This window comes from Bubalus bubalis, chromosome 16 (assembly GCF_019923935.1).
Source record: "Bubalus bubalis isolate 160015118507 breed Murrah chromosome 16, NDDB_SH_1, whole genome shotgun sequence".
Taxonomy (NCBI): domain Eukaryota; kingdom Metazoa; phylum Chordata; class Mammalia; order Artiodactyla; family Bovidae; genus Bubalus; species Bubalus bubalis.
In genome coordinates, this window is record NC_059172.1 from 800817 (window position 1) to 815457 (window position 14641).

The 14641-nt window shown below is 42.6% G+C and overlaps 1 protein-coding gene across 1 annotated transcript; it reads right to left on the reverse strand.

Annotated features, from left to right (window-relative positions):
- Positions 1–1630: 1630 nt before the first annotated feature.
- MS4A2 (membrane spanning 4-domains A2) lies at positions 1631–13654 on the reverse strand. Its single transcript, XM_006068061.4, has 7 exons — positions 12997–13654; positions 11442–11565; positions 10534–10668; positions 8646–8702; positions 7293–7448; positions 6840–6938; positions 1631–5178 (listed from the first exon to the last, which is right to left on the reverse strand). Exons 1-7 carry the CDS (start codon positions 13056–13058, stop codon positions 5080–5082), a joined length of 732 nt encoding a protein of 243 aa, XP_006068123.2. The 5' UTR covers positions 13059–13654; the 3' UTR covers positions 1631–5079.
- Positions 13655–14641: the final 987 nt, after the last annotated feature.

The following is a 14641-nucleotide window of genomic DNA, read 5'->3' on the forward strand; positions in this document are numbered from 1 at the left end:
ATTTCCCTATAGCCTTTTCCCATCCACTACATTGCCTTTTTAGAACTAAAACAATATTATAACATGTATTTCTTGCTTTTCAGTTTGCCTAGAAATATTCTATGGGCTTCCTTGGTGGGTCCGTGGTAAGGAATCTGCCTGCACTGCAGGAGACCTGGGTTTGATCCCTTGGTCAGAAAGATACCCTGGAGAAGGAAATGGAAACCCACTCTAGTATTCTTGCCTGGGAAATCCCATAGACTAGCCTGGCAGGCTAGAGTCCCAAAGGATTGCAAAGAATCAGACAAGACTGAGCCATTGAGTATTCATCTAGTGTAGCTTCTACAATTTGCTTCTGGGTATATTTCATGCAGGGCTTCCCAGTTGGCACTAATGGCCAAGAACCTGCCTGCCAATGCAAGAGATGTAAAAGATGTGGGTTCAATCCCTGGGTCGGGAAGATCCCCTGGAGGAGAGCATGGCAACCCACTCCAGTATTCTTGCCTGGAGAATCCCATGGCTAGAGGAGCCTAGTGGGCTACAGTCCATAAGGGTCACAAAGAGAGGTGACTTAGCACAGCCTAAGACAGCATATTTCATGCAGCGTTCACATTCTAAACAGTCTCTGCTCCTCCGTGTTGTTCAGCATAACACTATGCAGGGATTCCCAGACGGAAGTTGTTTGGGAGATGCAAGCTGAGCCCTCTTGACAGTTTATGGAATGAGCAGAGGTTTTTCCAGTGGAGGGACGCGCTCATGTCGCACAGGTGGTGACTACCGACGGCCTCAGTGGTCTAAACCAAGCTGAAGGTATGAAACGGTACTCCGTTTTATCAGTGTTTCATAAGTAGAGCTGTACCTCATAGAATGAGAATTATCTGTGAAAAAAACTTTTAATATTTATGTATTATTTGGCTGCGCTGGGTCTCAGCACACATGCAGGATCTTTGGTTCCAGCCTGTGGGATCTAGCTCTCTTAGCAGGGACTGAATCCGATCCCTGCATTGGGAGGGGGTATTTTAACCTCTGGACCACCAGGGAAGTCCTGGGGAGAATGTTTTCTAAGATAATTTTTAAAGAGGGAACTTTGATTAGCTTTTGTCCCAGGAGTTTAGAATGAACGTTGCTGTCCCAGATGTCTTGCCGGACCATAGCTCAAGTAGCACGAAAGAGCTCTGATTGCGGCTGCTGTCCCACTCACAAGCTTAGTGATCATGATCACCAGCCATCCGAACTGTCTAAAAGCAGGGAATATGGAAGCAGGAAGTTCAGCTGGGGCTTTTTGGTCCAAAGTGCTCATTGTCAGGTGGAAAAACTGAGGTCCTCAAAGGGAAAATACTGACTCATAGCAAAACAAATAGGAGTCAGGACTAACTTGTAAAATGCAACTCACAGCTCAGGTTCCTTTCAACTTGACCCACCATTCATTGGCAAGAAGGCCAGCGATTGTTGTTTTAGTCCATTTTCTGTCTGTGGGGTTGTTTACAGATTATCCCATTTGATAAAGCATTATTTAAAATGCAGACCCAGGAACTGTTCTTGGTCCTTAGCATCACTGAATTGATATTTTGATCCCCAATTATCCCTGATCAATCTCCTCCCTAATGTACACACACACACACACACACATACACAGATACACACACACAGATAAGAAATAAATGATTCTGATTTATTGAACAAATACTAGTGATTAAGGATATATCAAGGAGATAAAAAATACACTGATAATACATGATAATACATTGTTTCATGGGGTCAAGTGATTATGAAGCAGGCTGGGTGAATACATGTACATTAGGCGGTCCTAATAGAGAAAATAACCTTTAAGTTGATGTTTTAAAAAAGATAAATTGAGACACTAAATATGTGAAGAGCATTCCAGTTGCATTCTCAGTGGATGCCTACAGCAGGCACGTGATAAAAGACAGGAAGATAAAGAACAACTATCAGAATGATCTTAAGACAAAAAAAAAAGTGTGATGTACATAGAGATACACAGCCAATATGCAGTTAAAATATTAACTGAGTGGAGGAAAGAGCAGAGTAAAATATTATACAATAAAAAGGTAGACCAGAGTCACTGTTGGAGGTCCTGGTGGGCCAGGTTTGGAAGTGAATATATTTTCCTCAAAAGTGTGTGATTTTATCTATGAATGATTAAAAATGGTGAATCAGTTTGGCAAGCTATGCAGTAAAAGAGTATATTTTTAAGCTGTTGTCAAGTTTGGGGAAACAAAATTTTAATTTCAGAAAAAATGAAAACAGGAAACCTAGGCTCCTAAGGTCACATAAGCATAAAAACTGACGTCATCATTGGTTGCATGGTTATGTGGTCTCTTGCCTAGCCTGGGGAAATTAACACCTACTTATCAATTTTTAATTTTGGCAGTCCAAATAAATAAAATGTACCTAATTATTTCATTAATTAATTTGTGAATAATACTCCCAGCTGATTCCTTCAGTCTCTCCCCAGGACTCTTCTATCAAGATTTAGGCTATAAGTGTGAACTATTTTTGCCTTCTCTTTAAAAATGTCAAAAGAAACAAACTCATTTGGAGAGCTTAGTTTTCTTTACCATCTTCTGTTCACAATCTCGTCTCTCCTTCTTGCATCACACATGCCCCCGTCGTCTCTCTAATATTTCTGCAAGTGTTTTGCTATCTCATGCGTCACCATAGCCCTGTTTTGAGTTTCTCTGCGCCTTCTCATTCATTCACTACTGCTGTTTTCTCTGTCCCATCTCTACATCTTACGTGGATCTATCCCTATTGATTTGTCTCTTCCTCAAGTCAGCAGATACTGTCTCTGAGGTTACTTATTCTTTGTCTAACCTCTGTCTACTTTGGGCTACCTGTTGGCTGCAGCTTCACGGTGCATTTTCCTGCCTAATTCTCTTGTTTTCTGCCCTGGGTATTTCCTCTCCTCCCCCCGCCCCATCCCGCCACCCCGTGATGTGCATGTCCCCACTGGTTACAGGCATGTAAAGGCTAACTGGGCCTTGCTTTTCTCTCAATATAATTCTCTTAGAGTGTTAATTTTCTTCATTTAATACTGATCTCTCTTACAACAATAGTAAACCTCTGTCACCAAAATCCATGCTTACCAGCACTCTGCCCTGAACACTATCAGGCAAGCTGAAACTGCATTTCCCTTCAATCTCCTAAAAATGACAGTCTAAAGCTGAACTTAATCTGGCTCTGTCTGTACTCCTCACGTGTCCGTTTGTATTTCTCACTTCCTCTGTCTTTCAACATTACCCAATGTTCCTTGATCCTAGATTCAAACGCGTAACATGTTAAGCAACCGGTTGCCTCTCTGGTTTCATTCTTTAATTCAGCTCAGTAGTGGGAAGACCAATAACTCTTTCTCCATTTTTTAGAAACTGTCATTTCTCTTCATTTCCACTGACTTCATTTTAGCTCAGGTCTTAATTGATTCTTCTTCCATTTCACATTCTTCATTAAGTGATTTTCCCTTTACGGTTTACATCTCACCAGATATAGTGAGTAACTTAATAAAACTCCCTACTGTTTATTCATCAGTCTGCAAACAATTTTGAGCAATATTGTATCAGTGAATGTGCTGCTGATTCAGGCAAAATATAGATTTTTATGAGATTTTGTGTCTCTGAAAAAATATATTATCATTGAGGGGACATAAAATATTTGCCTATAGTAAATTATATAGAGTATAAGAAATGTGTGTGCGTGTGTGTGTGTGTGTTTGATTAGAAAAACATCATCTAGAGAGAGAAGCAATCAACTAGAAAAACTTAAAGAATGAGATGGGATTTAAGACAGGTTTTACGGAAAGGAGAAAGTCAACCAAAAACAGAAAGGAAGAAAGCACATTTCAACCCAGGATGCTGACGTGAGGTGGTCAAGCAGAATGCATATTCAAGAGAAAGTTGAAGTGGGATTAGGAAGTGGGACTTTCAAGATAAAATGGACTTAAATGTTATATCATTAGAGACTACTAAGATTTGGAGATTGCTGTGTGTGAGCGTGAATGAATATTCATGAGTTAATATGAATGGATTCCACAATAATTTCTTTTTTTAGAGCACTTTTAATTTATACTGTGGCGCTTGCTTTGGCAGCACATATACTAATTTATCCTGTGTTTGCATGTGTTTCTACACACACTTTTAGAGCTGGCAGGTAAATTATTCCTAATATCTTAATGTCACAGATGAAAAAACCCTGATTAAGTAAAACGTTAAAGGATTTGCAACGCTCACTCGATAAATAAGCAATAGGCCTGGTATTCCAGGGCACTTTATAACATCAGCAATCCTTCTAACACACCATGCTGTTTTGTTCATATAAGACCAAACACAATGAGGAAATAGCTATTGCTAATTTGATATGTATCCACCCAAATGCTTAATACATGCCTAAAGAATCTCTATGCATAGTCCGTCTAACAGAGTCTTTCTGCCTCTATTCTTAATTTATGTCAATTTGGTCTTATAATCTCCAAAATTTCTCCTTTCCTATGCTACTCCTGACTCGACCTGGTGATATACCTTCTCTGAATCTTCACCCCTACACCCCATACACCCACACTGAGCACCCACCATGGATGAAATACTGGAATACACAATGTGAAGGAGACAGGTGCCATCAGTTTCACTTAGCTGGCTCTCAGTTTGAGTTTGCTGAATGGACTTTGCCCTCAAGGTGCTTGCAGTCGGAAAGGGGTCACAGATCACACACATCTGCAGCTCTCAAAAAGGCTAAGGGCAAATATTATCCAACTGTTAAGCTTAACTCAGCTCTCAGCCAGTCTTCCTCTTGTTTTTCCTATTTGCACAGTTATGCTTACTTATTACAGGTGGACATCCCAGAAGGGATGGGATTGACATAGTAACAGAAAACAAGAAATACAGGAGTCTATCTTATCTACAAATGGAGGGGGGTAAATTTAAGTGAACAGAGACAACAAAAATAGAATATTGCCGTCTGGAGAATAAACCATAATATAAACTTGTCAAGTCATAGAAAGAATTGAAATTTTGCCAGTAGCCTCTTACACAGAGACCATGGCTTTCTAAGCCTTTTGCCGTGAATCAGAATGTTCTGGACACATGAGTCTTACGAATCAGCAGGAGAAGTTGTCTCCTCTCTTTCTTCCAACTCGCTGTAAATTGGTGCATATATATTTACTTCTTCATAAAGACGATCTTCTGGAATCTGATGAGGTGAGGGGGAAAAAACGTGATCAATCACCAAGAGTTTTCTGCCATTAGAATATTTGCTTAAGAGCCATATCTCATCTTTTTTTGTATCTCACAGCCTACCATTCAGCTCAGTTCAGTTCAGTCGCTCAGTGGTGTCTGACTCTTTGCGACACCATGAATCACAGCACACCAGACCTCCCTGTCCATCACCAACTCCCAGAGTTCACTCAGACTCACCTCCATCGAGTCAGTGATGCCATCCAGCCATCTCATCCTTTGTTGTCCCCTTCTCCTCCTGCCCCCAATCCCTCCCAGCATCAGAGTCTTTTCCAATGAGGCAACTCTTCGCATGAGGTGGCCAAAGTACTGGAGTTTCAGCTTTAGCATCATTCCTTCCAAAGAAATCCCAGGGCTGATCTCCTTCAGAATGGACTGGTTGGATCTCCTTCCAGTCCAAGGGACTCTCAAGAGTCTTCTCCAACACCACAGTTCAAAAGCATCAATTCTTTGTTGCTCAGCTTTCTTCACAGCCTGCCATTACACTGTGATATTGTAGCCACCTGATGTGAAGAGCTGACTCATTGGAAAGACCATGATGCTGAGAAAGATTGAAGGCAGGAGGAGAAGGTGATGACAGAGGATGAGATGGTTGGATGGCATCACTGACTCAAGGGACACAAGTCTGAGTAAGCTCCAGGAGATGGTGAAGGACAGGGAACCCTGGCGTGCTGCAGTCCATGGGGTCGCAAAGAGTCAGACGTGACTGAGCGACTGAACAACAACAGCAACAATACTTCCATCTCCAACAAACCAGGTTGGCTGGCCAAGTGGGTTCCAAAGAAATTGTCAATGAGAAGTTGTTGAGATGATTCTGTATCTGAAATTTGGTACATCTCTTATCTTACTTATCTCTGAAGGAAAGGGATCAGAAAAGGCAGGCAGACTTGAATGCTTCAGGTAAGTGGAAAGATGGAGGGAGTGTGTTTTACCTGGAAGATCTGAGTAAATGTGTATGCATCAGGTATTTCTAACTCTCTTTCATACGTCACAGGTATAAAACTGGGTAAGACAAGTGGAAGCGCAGTTGGTAGTCATGACTCAGAGAGGAAACAAAATACAGGCTTCAGAGCATGTGGGAAGGTGAAATCCAAGAAAAAGAGAGCAGGAACAAATTTTTAAAAGCCCAGATATTTAAGTGTTTCTAACATGTGCTACCTGTATATTTGTCTCTTATGCTCAACATATGCTTAATACTTTGAAGCATCTGCATTTCCTAAAATGATGAAGATCTTACTTTCCTAAACTTCAACCAAAGGAATTATATTAATACTATGAGGTTTGTGAGTGGAAAATTTGATTCAAAACACGAGATTTGGCTCCCATTTCTTCACACCCTCTCCAGCATGTATTGTTTGTTGACTTTTTGATGATGGCCATTCTGATTGGTGGGAGATGATACCTCATTGTGGTTTTGATTTGCTTTTCTCTAATAATGAGTGAGGTTAAAATAAATTAATTCATTCAAAACATGAGATTTGGAAACCAAAATCCTGAAACTTGGAGAAATGGAATATTGAAACTGGAAGCAATGTTGCAGGAAACCCAGGCCATACTTATAAGCAACAAAGCTCAAGTCCTTTATCATTTAGGATTTAATATCAGGCCTCCGCCTACCTGATTTGCTTCAATTATCTCGCCAATTCCATAAGCTATGAGTGATACAGCGCTGCCAAAGCCCAGGATGGTGAGAAACAGGATCATCGCCACAACCTCCTGTTGAGCAACAGCCAACAACAACCAAAGCACAAGTGGAGTCAAGGGGTGGGAAAGCGCATTCCCTTACAGCGGCCCCTGTTTTCATCACCCATGCCCACTCAGCACATGGCCAGTTCCTATAGAATGACACGTGCGGAAACCAGGAGGTGGTTACTCAAAGCCCCCGGCACCACCCTTGCGGGATTCAGGTCGAGGTGGGGGAAGGAGGCTGGCACGACGCTGGGCACGAGCCTCCAGAACACTGCATTACGTGATGCGGTGGCAGGAAAGGGTGGTGTTCATAGAAAGGGAAAGAAGGCGTCCCACTTAGATCAGGACCAGGGTCTCAGCCTTCCCATGAGAAATACACACGGTGGAGAAGCAGGCCAGAGAGCAGTTGTCGTTCACATAGACCTCCTCGCAGCCGTAGACGTAAGTGGCGCTCTGCTTCAGGTTACTGATGAGGATGCCGACGCCTGTTCCTGCGGCCACGCCGCTAACCACATTTGCTCCCAGGCATCCGCGGATCTGACGACAAAGGGGAACATTTAGACTGGGTCCCGCCCCTGCCGCAGTGTTCAGTAAACCTACCTGCATTTCAGGGCTGGATATATCCAACAAACTCCGCACTTATGCAAAGGGAAAAAAGTGAGGTCACTCAGTCGTGTCCAACTCTTTGTGACCCCATGGACTGTAGCCCACCAGGCTCCTCCATCCATGGGATTTTCCAGGCAAGAATACTGGAGTGGGTTGCCGTTTCCTTCTCCAAAGGATCTTCCTGACCCAGGGATTGAACCCAGGTCTCCCACATTGTAGGCAGAAGCTTTACCATCTGAGCCACCAGGGAAGTCCATTTATTCAAAATACAGATTACAAAGGGACATGTAGAAACTGTACTTGTATAATAAGGACCTACAACTTTCTAAGACTGCATGCAGGAAGACCCACATGAATACTCCTATTGCTGTTGCTGCTGTTCAGTTGCTGAGTCGTGTCCAACTCTTTGTGACCCCGTGGACTGTAGCCCCCCAGGTTCCCCTCTTTCACTATCTCCCAGAGTGTGCTCAGACTCATGTCCACTGAGTCTAACCATCTTGTCCTCTGTTGTCCCCTTCTCCTCCTGCCTTCAATCTTTCCCAGCACTAGGGTCTTGTCTCATGAGTGGGCTCTTCACATCAGGTGGCCAGAGCTTCAACTTCAGCATCAGTCCTTCCAATGAATTATTCAGGGTTGATTTCCTTTAGAATGGACTGGTTTGATCTCTGACCTATCCAGCAGACTCTCAAGAGTCTTCTCCAACACCACAGTTCAAAAGCATCAATTCTTCAGAGCTCAGCCTTCTTTATGATCCAACTCTAACATCTGTACATGACTACTGGGAAAACCATAGCTTTGACTAGACAAACTATACTCATAGTCTCTCATCAAATAGACTCCTTAATTGGAAACGAATCATTTGTTGGATCACAGGACTATAGTGTGAGGACATAGCTGGTGTGAGGGTATTTTTTCAACAAGTGTCAAAGTAATACAGTCATTGTTTTTAAGTGATACAATTGGTATTTTAATGATTACATGTTTAGTGACTATATCCAAGACAAAAGTAGATCGGAAGAAAATCACATATCCACATTCACTCATAAGAGATAACAGTGTGTCTCCTTCAAGACTCTTAAAATTAAATTTTTCTTACCTTCTCAAGGATAAAGACAGAATGCAACTCACCAGATATGCTGAAGGTTTCCTTTCAGACATGATTGACAAAACTCCAGAAATAGCAAACTGTTCAAAAGGAAGGAGGGGGAAAAAGCACAGTGGGTCTCTGTTCTTCTCTGTGTCCCTTTCATCCTCACCTTCCAAATAGAAGGTAGTTGTGGGCATTCTATAGGATGTCCTTTAATCCATTTTATTTTTTAGTTTTATTATTTTATTTTTCTAATTTCCTATAGAAAGCATCTCTAAATTAAATGTCCATGTGAATTATCTTGCTAAAATGCAAATTGTTACCCAGTAAGTCCTAGATGTGGCCTGAGAGTCTTCGTTTGTACCAGGCTGCCAGGTAATGCTAACTCTGAGAGTCCATGGGTCCCCACTAAGTGCTGTGAAGTCCAGCAGCCCCTGGGGCGTGGCTCTGCTGTAACACAACTCGCATTTTATTGTGATCATTCGCTCGTACGAGCATCTTGTACATTACAGTGTCAGTTCCTCTGGGCGAGAAACACATGTCTGTCTCCAGAGTCTGCCATCTATCTTGTAGACATACAGCCATTATGAAAATACACATGGTGAAGGATTTAGTGAGATTATCAACCAGGAGCACACATTCAGAACATTTCATAGATTCAGATTGTGTGGTGAGTTGAGAGACACCTAATGAACTAAATGATCGGAATGAAAAGACAGTAAGAAAGTTTCAAATTAAATACAGCAAAAGTTTAAGGAGAGTTTTAAACAAGTGACCTGAGACCTGCGTATTTAGCAGAGGGCCAAGCCAATGCAGTATTTTTAGGGTTAAAATATATCCTCGTGAAACAAAATGTTGATGCAAAAAACAACACGGATTAATCAGAAACAAGCATGCTGAGTGCGAGAAGCCAGGCGTTAGAGAGAAGATGGCATTATCATTCACTTATATAAAACTCCAGAGAATGCAAACTAGTCTGCTGTGACAGAAAACAAGCGACTGCTTGAGGATAGGAGGACAGAGGCTGAGGGAGGGGTGACCAAGGGCAACAGGAGATTTTTGGCCATGATGAGTATCTTCGTTATATTGATGTGGAAAGGTTCTCACGTGTCATGTCAAAATTTATCAAATTATACACCTTAAATAGGTGGTGTTTATTATATATCTGTTATACTTCAATAAAAACTGTATTTTTATGAGCTCATTCAGCCTTCTGGTTTCTAACTAGTACAATGACTGAAAGAGATACAATGAGAAAGTGCCTAACAGAGTTTCTAGGGCACAGTCGAAGTTCACCAGATGTCAGCCTTGCTCTCCTCATTTCAACAATCTCTCCCCTCTACCTTTGCTGCTGCTGCTGCTAAGTCACTTCAGTCGTGTCCGACTCTGTGTGACCCCATAGACGGCAGCCACCAGGCTCCCCCGTCCCTGGGATTCTCCAGGCAAGAACACTGGAGTGGGTTGCCATTTCCTTCTCCAGTGCATGAAAGTGAAAAGTGAAAGTGAAGTCGCGCAGTCGTGTCCGACCCTTAGCGACCCCATGGACTGCAGCCTACCAGGCTCCTCCATCCATGGGATTTTCCAGGCAAGAGTACTGGAGTAGGGTGCCGTTGCCTTCTCCACTACCTTTGCTAAGATAGCTTTACTGATAAATGGTGTTACACAAATTTTTCTCAAGTTAGATTCTGAAAGTTTAGGTTCGATTCTTACTTAATGCCCCTTGAGCAATACATAAACATGTATTAGCTAATTTAACCCAAAGTGCCTTGTAAACTGTGAGTATGCATCTATATTTATATATATATCCATATACATATTAGAATACACTCATATATTCTCAACACGAGAATAAACAATTGTTAGATCTGATCTGGATAAAAGAAAAGCCACGTGCAGTATTATTTCAGACAACTGTAGACATATACTCACAAATAGGGCTCCCCAGAATGGGTAGCCAGCTTTAAATGATGAAAAAAAGTATTCAGTAAACTCTGAACCATTGATCTTGGCGCTCACAATTATTCCAAAATAAACGTATATCAAACCAATCAGAATTTGTGTTACCTGTAGAAAAATGCATAGATTTTGTGAAATCAGAAGGTATTTTTCTAAGATTACATCAATTTCCTTATAATTGAGGCCAAATGTGAGAAGTTGCTTTGGTGTCTTAGGCAGTCCTCAAAAGGATCCAAATGCAGTATTTTCCAGTATCGTCTGGCCACTCTAAGAATTTATACTGGCATGACCTCATGCAAGCATAGCCATGAGGTCATGCAAACATAGCCATCTCCTGGGCCTTTTTTACACGCTCATGGTGGACATTAATAATGGCTCTTTCTATCTATGAGAAGACAGAGATTATAAATCATTCACAGGATGATATTGACCCATTGGCAACTGAACAGAGTTGGCAGATCCTACTTGCTGGTCTAACCCTAGTCTTCATGAGGAAATGCTTCTTTCTACCCAACAGGGTGCCTGGAGGTGGTGGATCAATTGCTAAGTCGTGTCTGACCCTGGGAACCCCACGGACTGCAGTCCACCAGGATCTTCTGGTGAGATTTCCCAGGTAAGAATACTGGAGTGGGTTGCCATTTCCCTCTCCAGGGAATCTTCCCAATCCAGGGATTGAACCTGGGGCTCCTGCACTGCAGGCAGATTCTTTGCCAACTGAGCCACTGTTAGGACCCTGCCTAACAGAGTGTGGTGAGTTTCAATAATTTTCTTCTAGGTTTTTCCCTCCGTGAGTCTGAGTAGGGAAGCTATGTTGATGCCACCAAATACTCTTTCCTAGAGCCAGTCTTTACTCTAGTTGAGGTTGGAGGAGGCTCACTCACCCCCAGGAATTCCAGCTCTCTCTTCAAAACAGTCAGCCACGTTTGGCGTGGTGCGGTTGGGGCAGGCCTTTCCAGTAAGACGCTTTCCTGGAGAGATATTTCTGCAAGTTCAATTTCAGATGCCCTGTGAAGTTTACACAGAAATGCAGCTGTGAGAAAACTCTCTAAGTCTCCATGCAAAGATCTCAACTGACAGAAAGGAGAGTTTTGCTTATTTTTCAAAATAATTCTGTAATTAAAATCTTCACAGTAAAAGTACAGGAAACTCAGAGGCTCAGAGGGTCCAAGTTAGTGGCCAGGATCAGTATCTGATCATGGTTAGATGGAACAAAAACCATACCAAGTCTTCTTATTCTTGTGCTTGTGTGTACTTAATCACTCAGTCATGTCGGATTCTTTGCAACCCTAAGGACTGTAATGTAGCCCACCAGCCTCCTCTGTCCATGGAATTCTCTAGGCAAGAATATTGGAGTGGATAGTCATTCCCCTCTCCAGGTGAGCTTCCCGACCCAGAGATCAAACCCAGGTCTCTTGATTGCAAGAGGATGTTTTACCATCTGAGCCACCAGGGAAGCAGGGAAGCCCTTCTTATTCTTAGTCCAGAGTTATTGCCAGGTTCTTTCTCATTAATCTATGCTGGTGAGTAAGAGTAAAAACTATCAAACATGTTTACCTACACACTCTCAGTCTTTTTAACATAGAAATGTATCTGAAAAGAGGTTGTCAATGACATAGTCAACTTCATGTGCATAAAGGAGTGACTTTGAAAGGTCTGCTGATCTCTGTTCCTATCTCATCCTTAGAGGAGGCTCACTGGCAGCACCACGTCTTCCCAAGCACTGGAGTGTACTTAATATTTTACAATGACTTTGAATCTGTTACTGATTTCTGAAGCTCTGTCTTCAGTTTCTCCTCAAACCTTTAAAAGAAAGTTTTATTATGTGTTGGGGGTTCCCAGATGGTAAAGAATCTGCCTGCAATGCAGGAGACCTGGGTTAGATCGCTAGGTCAGGAAGATCCCCTGGAGAAGGGCATGGCAACCCACTACAGTATTCCTGCCTGGAGAATTCCATGGACAGAGGAGCCTGGCGGGCTACAGTCCACGGGGTTGCAAAGAGTCGGAGAGACTGAGCGACTAACACACTCCCCGTACGTGCTGATCTTCTGTATCCAAAGGGAAACTAAACTATGCACATCTCCACCAGATTTCACCCTGCGAACATTTCCCTCTAGACAGTGGGGCAGGACCCCGCAGCTTGAGAGTCACAGAGATTCACACACATCAGACACAGAGGCAAGAGGGTACAAAGCCCCTACTTCAAGCCTAGAATATGAGCCTCTTTTGTTAGAAAACTTACAGCTAAATAAAAACCTTCTCCCATTGACCAGAGAGAACTACTGGGAAAGTATAGCAAATAACTTCTTTATATTCGGTATTTTCATTAAGCCCAGTGGGCCCAGGCCCAAGTTTACGACCTGGCATCACCCCAGCACTGTGACTATCTCCAGTTCATTAAGTGACTGGGAATAGAAACAACCAACAGCTTGCGCCTACCTGGTGGGCTCCTGTGGAGTGGGGAGAGCAAGCTCTGTCCTGCTCCTGCTCTCTGCCTCCATTGCTTCGCTAGCAGAGCTCTCCAGGGATGAAGGGCAGTGTTACCGTTAGCCTTGGCGGACTCCCTCTCAAGAGTCTCCGGATGGCCAGCTAAGATGGGTGATTCATGATGTGGATAACTATCTTCATACTTAAGACATTGGTCAGAAAGATAAGTTTCCTCACTGATTAAGATCAACAGGGCTTTTCTTGTTATCATTAAGAGCAAAATTGAATGGGCTACTGAATTGGGATGAGTGTGAATTGGGGAGATTTGAGACTCTTGGAGGATAATTCTTTCTGAAATCAGCAGGATTTACAGAACCCCAAAATGAGAGGGTTTAGTTGGAACTGCAAAGGTGAGAGAGAACCGCAGGGCAAAAAGAGACTGTGCTTCTCTCCTGGTGTTTTCTCTGTTTGTGACCCAGGTCAGCCATTCCTATGTCAGAAGTCCTCCAATTGTCTTGAGAGGACTGGGCCTCACAGGTAGCCTAAGGCTGAAGCACTGTTTGCAGATAGGAGTGTTTCTGTCTTTCTCTAGATTCTCTCATGTTGCTGCAAGTGGCACTCCTTCTTTCTTTTTTATGGCTGAGTAATATTCCAGCGTATAGATGTGCCACAGCTTCTTTATCAAGTCCTCTGTTGGTGGATGTTTAAGCTGCTTCCACGTTCTGGATATTGTAAGTAGTACTGAAATGAACATTGGGGTGCATGTATCTTGTCAAGTTATGATTTTCCCCAGATATATGCCCAGGAGTGGGATTGCTGGATCACAAGGTAGCTCTATTTTTAGTTTAAATAGAGCCTCGGGATTTTTCATTCTCTCACGTCTCCTTTAGAGAAGTTACACCGTATCTTCTAGAAAAGACCTCAAAGAAATGTCTCCTTATGGTGCTTTCTGGGAGCAGTCTATAATACTTCATTATGTTTGCAGAGAATAATCAGAAACTAAACTTGAGGTTTAGAGAGGAAAGAGACTGAGAATGGTCTTTGGTGTTTGGACACAAGGCTATTTTGTGAGAATTTTCAACAGAAACTTGCAAAATGCAAATCAGTAACTGAGACGCGTCTTGTGAGTTTCAACTATTTCATGCCCCAGCTTTTGCCACCTCCTTCCCCCATTGAGATGCTTATTGTCCTCTGTACCCTCACTTTGGGTCTTTGTATAAACACACTCCTCTATCTTTCACAACAGTGAACATTGAAACGTATACCAAAGTGCCTTTTTTCTGGTGGGGGCAAACTTATCAAGATGGGTTTTAACCATGCCTCTGCCTGAAGGAGGAGATAACAGTGCTAACATCCCTCCCGCCGCATGTGTTTCCTCCTTCTGGAGGCACATCTGTCCACACTCTGCACCCACTCATCATCCGGCTTCCTCTTTGACAAGCAACATTTCTTCTCTTTGATATACACTGGGTTTATTTCCCCAAACTCCAAAGAAATTTGCTTTCAGATCCCATCTGGACAATTGTTTCCTCATACTGAATGTGCAGGTCACTTAAATGTGCACGCGTTTACATGTTGCGAATTGAAAACTGCTATTTCTTCAGGGTATTGTCTGAAACTCCAAGGAATCCCAGTCTTTCTCTCTCTCTGATACACA